The sequence below is a fragment of the Columba livia genome, chromosome Z (assembly GCF_036013475.1).
Source record: "Columba livia isolate bColLiv1 breed racing homer chromosome Z, bColLiv1.pat.W.v2, whole genome shotgun sequence".
Lineage (NCBI taxonomy): Eukaryota > Metazoa > Chordata > Aves > Columbiformes > Columbidae > Columba > Columba livia.
In genome coordinates, this window is record NC_088642.1 from 78,314,336 (window position 1) to 78,325,657 (window position 11,322).

Consider the following 11,322-nt stretch of genomic DNA (forward strand, 5'->3'; position numbering starts at 1 on the left):
AGAAAGGGTGGTGAGGATGGGGCCATGTTAGCCCAAAGGAGTGTGTGACACCAGGATTGCACATTCTCGTGGTTGTATTTGTGTGTCTGGTTAGTAGTCTTGATGAGCCTGATAGTCCACCCCTATATGTCTAAAGCCTATCCTAGACCCTGCTCTTAATTTCGTGGCTAAGTGTCTCTGAAATCCTGAAGCCTGAAAAGAAACATCTGATTTGTGCTGTATGGGCTCCCTGAAACTGTGCTTATATTCATGGAAAGGTAGTTATCAGAAATTTTCCTTTAAAATGCAGGGTGAGTTGCTGTCTTTCAGCTTGCTGTGCTCATTAATTCATGTCTTGTAACTCCTGTTCATTGGTCATCTCAGTTCCTTTCTCAAAACGAAGACGGGTAGGCTGCTAATGCAAAGATAATGTCTTGACTGGTGGCCATTCTGGGCTCCCCACTGTTCCACCTTTGGGGAGAGATCTGCAGCAATCCCAGCACGGTCATAGCCTGTTAGAGGGTGACGGATGCTGGTCTAACACCAGTTAAGTCTCCAACCTTTATTACTGCAACACTGGGGGAGCTCCCAGCACGTATGAGTAAGCAGAAACTGTCCCTCAATCCTGGTACAACAAACTGTTCCACCAGAAAATGAAATCTCCGCAATGTAAGGGGCTAAAGAATCTTTCTGTGAATTTGAGCATTTACAGAAATAAAAACTAGAGGGTCTCGTTAGGGAGAAAAGAACACTTCACATAAGAATTTTTGTGAAAGAAACACAGAAGGCCAGTCCCTTTGGTTAGTTGGAGTTTTGTTTGTTTTGGAGATAGTACAACCTTTCTTAAAAATCTTTTAGTCTCTGCTCTTTTGCAGCATTTACCCAGCAAGTAATGACTTGGTTACTTGTTGTATTGTTAAATGCTTCTGGTAAAGCACTTACTGCAGATATTGCTGCTTAGGCAGACCCTGAGAGTTTGAATGGATGGAGACCAGTTGGGGTTTTGGAGGAGAAAAAAGCAGCTTTTGAAGCCTGATATACAGGCTGTCTTACAGCAATTGTATCATAAGCTGCAGATATTTCCTGCTTCATATAATAATAAAAGATTTATTTTGAAAGTGGCTTCTTTACCGAATAGACCTTTTAATCAATGGGCTCTCTAAAGGAAAGATTGTTAAAGCATCTTAACCACATGTCCAAAGTAAAATTAAGTGTTAGCAGTGGGTTAAGAAGTTTGGGAGTCAGATCCAGAGTCAGCCCACATTCATTCGCCTTATGCACCTCAAAGTAAGAAATAAGGTTGGCCTTAAGTGGACAAAGCCAATATCTCTTCTCAACCCTGGAGGGGTCCCGAGGATGGGTAAGGTATGATGGAAATACAGGGGAGAAAAAAAAACTTCAGTTTTAGCCAGAAAACACTGGCTGTTGCAATGTCCGGCTCTGTTCTGTCTCAGTCAACTGTACCTATTTTTACTTTTTTCCTTGTGTTTTCAGAGGGCTGGATTCCCTCATCTCTTTTTTTCCTCCCCCGCTTTGTTTTTTGGTACTGTGTTTGAACATGTTTCAGCTCTCACAGATGTCACTGTGTGCAGGGATTTAATCTTAAATATCAAAGGTTTGATCTTATTTCAGAAAAGTATGAATTAATTCAGATCTGCTGCTGGTGGCAGGGCAGGAGGAACATAGCAGAACATAGCAGAAGACAAATGGGAGTCTAGAGACAGCAGAAAGGAAAGCACAATTCTTGGTACTGAAACAATTTTATATTCAATAGAAGCCTATTAGAGACGTATTAGAGGCAGAAAAAAAAATCTTGTTCTGCTTTATCTGCTCTACCTTAACTTGTAAATTGAAGCCTGCTCCCAGTTTATTCAATTCACTGCTCCCAGATTTATTAACAATTCATTGCCACTCTTTCTAAGTGCATTTTGTCATTAGAAAACATATATACATAAGTCATATCCATATGCTGTACTGATCCAATGTGGTTTTCTGCAATAAGCTGATTAAAGTGAATGATCCAAAACCTGCAGAGCAGATCTGTGGATAATAGGTAATCTGGGCAGTAATAATTTTCTGCTGGTGCCCAGGTATACGTGTACAAATTGTTCAGCAGGGAGAAAGAATTTGCTTAATTCAGTCATGGGAGTTTTTGAAATATCATTTTTAGGATTGCATCTGGGGATTCCCCTACATTCTTCTGAGGAAAGGATGTTTATAGCTATACCCAGTAATTTGGTAAAGATATCAGAGTACCATATTCTAGTACTCAGAAGGAAATTTTCATCACATGAATGCTGGGCTAATCCATTTTTCTTTAAGAATAAGTGTAATTTTATTAATTTTCAAAGTTGTAGGTTTCATTCTGTAGCAGTCAATGCAAAAGGTGGACCCCAGAGAGTTGCAGGTTGAGGCCGTGTTCAGGAGGCTTTGTAAGGATGCGCTTAAGTTTAAGCAAGCTCTTGGTTCCTGTTGAAGTAATTAGGGTTTAAACAGCCACCTAGAGCCTCAGTACTGGAAAGGAGTGGAAAAGACATGGAACATCTGAAGGACAATTTGGGTTTTAGCGTTGCTGGATTTTCCTCCTGTTAATTGCTCTTATTATAATTCGAATCAACGTGGTTTTGCGCTTGTAGCTGCCATCTGCAGGCTTTAGATTTTCAGGTGGAAAACCCGTCCCTCCATCTCGACCCCTTCTGTCCTCAGGGACAGCACATGCAGGAGCATGAGGACATACATTTCCTACGTGAGAAATTGGTTCAGGGATTTTTATTTGCCCCCTTAGGTCTCTGGGATCTGTTTATGATCACCCTGAGGGGATGAGAAAGGGTTAGGGAGAGAGAGCAGCTCCAGGGTTCGTCAGCCTGGAAAGGGTTATGACACAATTTAGCTGGCACTGGTGTTATATAAATGTATATGTGATAAATAGAGCTTAACGACTATGAGAAATGACTTCTAGCATTTGCCAATAAATTTGCAATGTACTGGATTTAGGAAAGACCTTGACAAAATTCCTTAACAAACTAAGTTTTCCTTTACTGTGTACTCTTGTAGTTATGATTAAGAGATTTGTGTTTCTTTCCCAGTGAAAGCAGTGGTGCTACCATGTTCCTCAAAGTGAATGTGGTCTAGTTTATTTAAGCAAGACTAAGTTTAAGTGGAAATGAGCCGCAGAAATGTGTGCCACTTGTCTAAAACAAACATGGTTCAGGCTTTTCCATATAAGCAACATCTACTATTATATATTTAAGTAGATCTTTGTTAGTAAGCATCTGAAGTACGTTTGATCAGATGAAAAGATCCAAGACTATATTTGTATTACTAAACTGGAATGTTCTTTTTAAATAAGGACCTGCACTTGTGCCAGCTGAAGTTATTTTGGAGTTTGCAACTGAACGGATACAAGTCCCTAAAAAAGTACTGTCAGCATTGTTCCTTTACATGATGTGCTGTCTGTGCAGCCATTCTAGACATTACATATGGTTTTCTGAGGATCTTTAGACCATCTCTTCCATAGGACTGAAAAAATAGAGTGGATGATAAATAATGTTGAGAACTGATCTAAACTAGTCATTGGAAGTTATATCAATATTGAAAGTTATATCAGTAAAAGACATAATATGAGTATTTTCTCAGTGTGGCAGATTCACTTGTGAGTTCGTTTTTGCTGCAATCATTGTATCAATTTCTGTGATGTTTTAAGGGATTCCCAGTTCACTTTTCACCCTCTGAAGGAGTCCAGGAATTTGTAAAGAAAGAACAACTGGTATAAGCATGAATCAAAATTATCCCCCATTTGATAATTTCTAGTTCTAGAAAACAAAGAGTGGCACTTGCAAGAGCTTAAGACAGTGTGTAGCAATTGTATTGCTTTTTGAAGTTTTGCTGTAATTTATTTTTGTTTGTTTTTACTTATTTGTTTATCTTTGTTTATTTGTTTATTGAGGGATTTCCAGACTTATCTTCCTGCACAGTGGTTGTGATGCACACAGGTGCAGTTTCAGCTTGGATTTCAGCCAGAGGCAGAAGTTTATTAAGGAACATCGATTCCTTGGCTGAACACTAAACCTGCAGTTGCTGCATTGAAAATATTCTTCATTAACTGTGTAATTGAACAATATTATGATTGTTATCATTGGTAGTGTTATTATCATTAGTCTACTGACCTTAACTGAGACTAGACTGTAATACGCTGGGCACAGGAAAATGCCACGCATGGAAGGTTCTCTAAGAGGGATGGAGAAAGCATCTCTTAAGCTAGAAATCACTCTTTTCAGCTATTTCTTGAGTATTTTTCTTCCCTCTGTGAGTTTGTGTTGGGACCAGGTACTGCTTCGGCTCTGAAGATTTATGACACCACCACTCTCTTCAGATGATTGAAAGTGGCAGAAAAAACTTCAATTTCTTCACTAACATAACTTAGGGAAAAGTCAATCAACTGTAATTTCAGGTGATGTAGGTGTTTGTATCAAACAAGTTCTTCACAACTTGCTGGGGTTTACATTTTCCAAAATCAATTAGGGTTTATTTTCATATTGTTCCTAGGAATAAGTGCCAGGGTAGAATATATCTGGAAGCTGAATACTTATAATACTGCCAAGACCTAAACCAAATTATTGAGTTTCATTTTTCATTTTAAATAGTATCAAAAACCAACCAACCAAACAAACAAAACCCTTTAGAATTTATTGTAGTTGTATTGTATATATATTGTATTGTGTTGTATTGTATTGTATTGTAGTTGTAGCATTTCTGTAAAGGGGAATATCATCATGTTTTTAACCACATGTAGTTTCAATTTAGTGTGCTTAGATTTTTAATATTCAGCTTTGAAGAGGTCTCTCTGCACATAGTGTTCTTGATGCATCTATTCTCATAAGAGGCTTTTCCTCCTCCTCCATTACACCATTTCTTTTTCTTTTCATGGTTGAACTTTCCTGTTCTGGGCCAGTAGCCACAGGCAGTCAGTATGATGTCTCTTAAGAGCTCACACCATGGGGCATTGGTTATTAAGGCCAAGGTTTTACATACAGCCATGAGCTTTATTCAAAGCTCATTTCATAGTCCTTCCTTAATAACGAAGGCTGATGAGTACCTTCCTTCTGAGGGCTTTCTCTGAAGGTGATGTTTCCGCAGCCAAGACATCAGATTACCCATAAATCAAAGAATCCAAGTTTTTCTCTAGGGGTGGACCAAAAATACCATCTTTGGAGCACAAATGTTGCTCTGAACCCCTGCCCTGTCAGACGCAATATGAGTGTTTGTTAAGAGTTTGAGGTGCATCACCTTTGCTCCTGTGTTAATGCTGTGATTACTACCAATGCTCTTTTTATGAGCTGCTGCTGCCACCAGTTTTTATGATACCAAAGACAGTATATATCAGATTATATCCTCAGTTAATGGTATTAAGCCTTCATTTTTTTTTCAGATAAATAACAATGAACCACTAAACCAGACCAAGGAAAGATATGTACACACACTGGGAAATTCAGCCTTTTCCTAACACACTGCTACACTTCTTCTGAAAGAGTTGAAATCTCCTCTCTTAATGAAATGCCAGCCTTTGATTGGAACTGATTATTTTAATTACTAAAAAATGAGGAAAAAATGCAATGATCCGAGGACACCAGTATGCCTCCTAGATTACTTAAGTTTCTTGAGAAACTTTTATAGCTCTGTTAATTTATCACACTATTTCTCTTTTCCAGTCCAATGAGAGTTGCTCAAGAACAAAAATTTGAGTAAAATCGTAACCACAATGTGCTGGGATGACAGTACAAGCAGAGCTAAGTGCGAGAACCTTTCATCTTTCCATCAAGAAGTACCTCAAGATGAGCAGTTGTGCTGATGTTGCATCCTCTGACCTGGTTTTCCTTCAGCACAGCTACAGCTTCCTTGACCTTTTTGCCACTAGGAAGCTCTTTTTAATTGTGTCATTTGTAGATGTCACGTAGGAAATTATTTTCTACTTCATATTGCTTACAAACATTGTGTTGTGGACATGTCCATCCGTTGCAGCAGGAACAGTGTTGTACAGATCTTCTTTGGGGTCTGCGTGAACTCAGGAATAATTCACCGCAAGAAACAAATGCAAGTGGTCCATCTGTCTGTCCTACTGCATTTTCTCCCGAGCTTTGCAAAGCTATTACCCTGCATGGCTTTGAGTATCTGTGCTGTGTAGTTAAGTACTGCAGCGTTGCGTGTCTTCTCTTTCTTATGGCTCTTACTCAGCTGTGGAAAGAAATATCAAGTAATGTAACCACTTTCTTCCAAATCTTGGGCCAGAATCTCAGCTGGTGTAAGTCAGCAGAGCTCCACCGACATTATTAGTGCTCCAGTGATTCACACCAGCTGTGGATCTGTTCTTCTGTCTCAATTTATGAAGGGCTTGAACTAAATGTCAGGAAATATGAAATGATCTCTTATAGTCAGCAGTTCTCCACATGTGTTAATAGAGTTTAAGTTTACCAGAAGGCAAGACTTCAAAAAGTGATCCAACAGAAGAATAAACTTGCAAGAAGAATGCCTTACTTACAGGCTTTCTGGCAAGAGACAACTGTACAACTCACTGCAATTTAAAGAAATTAACTCAGTTATGCATCAGGATATGGTAATACAGCTTCAGTGAGAATCCAAGATTCAAAATAAGCTCACAGCACAAAGCAAGCTTTTGGTATTCAGTGAATAATTGGCGTACAAATAGGAATCATCAAGTCTTAAAACCAAATTTAAGTTGCTTATGAACTTCATGTAAAGAGCCTAATTCTTTGCGAGTGTAGTTGGGTTTATTCACAGGCGCGGTTTTACAGCTTTTGGAGATTAAATGAGAACCATGTTGTTACAAGAACACGAAAGCTTAATAGTTCTAGCTGCGTAATGTTAAAACTCAACAGTGATTTGGTTTATGGATGTGAACTCATGTATAGTGTTGAAAATATTTTAGCCTATGAGGATAAAATTGTTGACATTGTTTAAGCACTGTCAGGCTTACTTTTCAAAATCAGAAAATGCTGGAGTAGGTGAAACCTCAAAGTCAACATATGTGATGTCTCAGAAATCTTTTAGTCTTATATGCCTAGTTTTATATGCATAGTCTTATATGCCTATGTGCCATATGAGCATATGCTCTAAAAAAGACTTCTAGTACCTGAAATAGCCTGTAGTGGTATAGACGCCTTCACAGCCTAATTTATTTGCCGATGAGACCCTCCAGAATTAAGTAAAATGATTAGTCTGTGGCTCCACGCTGTGTGATTTACATGTGTTTTCAGTGGAGACTTAACACTTTAGATAGACCCATAAAGGTAAAAGAACAATAAGTAAATTTGAGCATCACACTGTGTTAGGGTATGCTACTGATATTAAAAAAAAAAAAAAAAAAGTAAGGTACAAATAAGTTGATTGCGAGCAATCAGAACAGCATGAAGTGATCTGATCCTGCTGGCTAGAGGTCATTAGCCAAGGGTCTGATTCAGGCACACATTTATTTCACAGTGAGTGCAGGTGACTTTTGTTGAGGCACACATCTGCCTAGGTGCCTAGGAAAAAAAATGCCTGGGTACAATTTATTCAGACATGAAGGAAAGTGTTTTGGAAGATTTTGCAGAGGAAGCTAGCAAAATTTCCAGAGAAAGTAGTTATCATAATCTGAATATACCAGTACATTGAATTTAAAGTTGTTTGCAGAACTGGAGTGATGGATAGAGCAGTGAGAAAACCCTTATGAGTGCTGGAGAGCTCTTAGGAAGTGACGGCATCCAAGACACAGCATTTACTGGGCTTTTGGTGATTCCCCAGGAGCATGGAGGGCTCCACATAGAAATGAAAACCATTCTTCAGGTCCCCAACAGGAAACATCATAGTGAGAGCTCTGAAACTCCAGGGGATTGAGAAACTTGAAGTGTAAGAAGCTATGGATCACGCAGCAGCTGGAGTCTTAGGATGCTCATTGCATACTGAAGACTGTAGGGTTTTATAAATACTTCTGCTCCCTAGAAACTCCTAGGTAGGAGTTCTGGAAAACTTGGTTCTGAATCTGTTTGAAACCAAATTTAAAAAGAAAAAAAATTGCTGAATTTCACTAACTATATTTGCCCTATGAATCTCTTCCTCATGTCCAGCCTGAATCTCCCCTCCTTTAGTTTAAAAGCATTACCCCTGGGCCTATCACAACAGCCCCTGCTAAAAAGTCTGTCCCCATCTTTGTTATCGGCCCCTTTTAAGTACTGAAAGGCCACAATAAGGTGTCTCCAGAGCCTTTTCTTCTCCAGGCTGAACAACCTGAACTCTCTCAGCCTGTCCTCCCAGCAGAGCTGCTCCTCTGGCCCCCTCCAACAGGTCCACGTGTGTGCTGTGCTGAGGACCCAGAGCTGGACACAGGACTCCAGGTGGGGTTTGACCAGAGCAGAGGGGCAGAATCACCTCCCTCCACCTGCTGCCCACGCTCCTTTTGATGCAGCCCAAGATACCATTGGCCTTCTGGGTTGCAAGTGCACATTGTCGGCTCGTGTCCAATTTTCCATCCACCAGTACCCCCAAGTTCTTCTCCTCAGGGCTGCTCTCCATCCCTTCATCCCCAGCCTGGACTGATACTGGGGGTTGCCCTGACCCAGGTGCAGGACCTTGCACTTGGCCTTGTGGAACCTCAATGAGGTTCACATGGGCCCTTTTCTTGAGCTGGTGCAGGTCCCTCTGGGTGGCATCTTTACCAGAAAGATATCTCAGAGAGTAAGGAGAAACGGTGAACATGGACTCTTGGCAAATGCCAGCAGCTCCTATAGCTAAGAGACATTTAAGTAAACTACTTTGATGAGGACAATCAAAATAGTGCTAAATAGGACTGGTTGATGCAGAGTAGCATGTTATTCAATGTAATGGGTTTCTGATTCAGCTGTGAATTTTTCAGGTAGGACTCTGTGTGTCCAGCTGTCTGAGGGCAAACCCAGACCTCAGCATATACATATCACTGAATGGCAAGTGCTTCTATTTGCATACATATATAACAAATGTAAATATAACATACACACAGGGGAAGGCCTGGGATTTGAAAGTTCCATCATATCTGGATTAATGTACTGTTGAAGGATTTTCTTTATTTGTCTTTGGTTTATTTTGCTCCACTGTTCAGAAAGAGGCTTGCACCTTTGGGGCATGGACATTCAAGACAACTCTGTCTAATTCTTCATATGCCTCTGTGTCAAACTGTTGGACAACAGACATACGCTTAGCACCAGGGAGAAAAAAAAGAGTGCTTAACTCTTAACATCAGCCTGTGCAGTAGTAGAGTATTAGATCCTTTGTGTGCTTCTTGCATTTGTTCTGCTCTCCCTAGTTCTTCATGTGATTCATTCTCAGGGTCCTAAAAACTGTAACAAAATAGCTAAAGTCTTGACATTTATAAGCTGGATTTAATCCATTTCTTTTGCCATTGCCATCTCACCAAGTACTTTGGTCTTACAAAAAGTGCTTTTCTCTTACATGTAATCTTAACAAAAAGCTCAAAATACACTATTAAGTGGTTTTCTTGGTGTTGTATATGTTGGAATTGTTTATATCTGAATCTAAATTTGCTTCAAATCTCTTTGTTCTATATTTCCAGACCTGATCTGGCCTCACAGAAGACGTCAGACAAGCATTCCCTGGATGTGATGTCTCTGGAAACACTGGAAAACACCTGTGAGCCAGAGGACCTCTTTGATGACATCTAGTTGTGTGTTGGCTGAGAGACCGGGAGACTGGAGCTTTGTAAAAAGCTTTGTTACAGACACTGTGCTGAAATCTTTACTCTGAGGTGGTATTCAATGACATATTGCTCTAATCCTCTTGCACTGCACTTGTCCCCATTCTTCCCTATGGGGTTGTAGACCCTTGGCCTGCTAGGGTTGATTTGTGACAGCCTTGAAATCAGTTTAGCCTCTGAGTAGATCTTTTGTCATGTGTATATGGGGGAGGAGAGCACCATCATAGCATTTTTACATCCTGACATTCTCTGGCTGCTGATTGTGTCCAAGGATCAACTGGTTTCCCACTATCCCCAGAGACTAAGCCAGATGTAAAGAAGATTAAGGCTTGCACTGAACTTACCTTATATACTGCCCCTTTCTTCAGAAGCTCAGCTTAGATGTGGTCTAGCTAAATTATCATATCTTCAACTGTGATTGAGATATGACTTACTAAACTCTTCTGATGTGAAGCATCCAAAGAAATGTTCTTTCACTTTTTACTTGAAGGTTTTCTGTGGCATTATGCATTATAAGGTATTTTTGCTTTTGGGAGTAAAGTGATTATAAAGTCAGTATTGACTCTATTTTAATCTTCTGTAGAAACGCATAGCCTTTAAAATTGTCAGTTTTGATACTTCATCATTTTTGTAAGGTGATTTCTAAAAAAATAAAACTCATTCTAAAAATACTTCAATTTTTTTGTATTTACTTAGCCACTCTATGAGTAAAGGGACTAGTTAGCGAAGTGTTTTCCTGCCTAAAGCTGTTGCATTCTTTAGATTTGAAGCTTCCTCAAAGAAAAAATTAGTAACATGTATTTACCTCTGGAGGTCAAAATCAAGTGTACAGAACTAAGCATGCATGTCAGGTCTGTGCTTTGCAGTTTTAAGAGCCTGAATGAATTCTCATTTAAGGCAGTTTTTCTGTCTCAGAAAGGATGTGATCCAACAAGGTTTTTAAATGTGAGTAATCCCATTGCAGTCATTGCAATCCCATTCTACTCCCTATGGTTTGCAATGGTCCTTGGAAGCTACTTGGTATTTTTGAAATGGCAGTTTATTTAGGCCCTGATTCTGCCAAAATTCAGTCCTATATTTTACTAAAAGCATCCATGTCAGTATTTGCAGGATCAGGGCCTCGTTTAAGAACCTACATGAGGATTTGGGAATATTATATTTAAGCATTCCTTTCTGAAAAACATGGTCACAGCATTTTAAATTCACAAAGGGCTTTGGGACAATGTTATAAATCACACAGTGAAAACATGAATGGCCAAAATATTTTGCTTGCAACAAAGAGTCTATGCCTGAGAAATGATGGGACCACAAAAGACCTATTCATTCACCCATTCATAGACATTGCCTGATTTAAAATCTTCCAGTGCTGATCTGACAATGCTTTCAGCAAAAGCTTGTATGTAGTCTCAGTTTTAATGTGAAAATGTTCCATGACTTAACCCAAAATACCAGAGCTTGATTTAATTGTGCCTGTAGCAGAAAACGAAGGTAAATTGAGCTGAACATCCCGTGAAACTCCACTTTCAAGAGACTGTTGGTTTCTAATAGTAAAGTGTTGTTACATAAATAGGAAATGTTGCACACAGTTTGCAGATGTAATAAAG

General features: G+C 39.4%; 1 protein-coding gene across 5 annotated transcripts in view; it reads left to right on the forward strand.

The window, feature by feature from the left end:
* The window catches only part of XRCC4 (X-ray repair cross complementing 4), a 188,131-nt gene extending 177,744 nt beyond the window's left edge, over positions 1-10,387 (forward strand). For all 5 annotated transcript variants that reach the window (XM_065046459.1, XM_065046463.1, XM_065046462.1 and 2 more), the window contains one exon: positions 9,578-10,387. In XM_065046459.1, the coding sequence (XP_064902531.1) occupies positions 9,578-9,686 (109 nt within the window). In that variant the 3' untranslated portion in view covers positions 9,687-10,387. The remainder of the gene's footprint in view (positions 1-9,577) is intronic.
* The last annotated feature ends 935 nt before the right edge of the window (positions 10,388-11,322 follow it).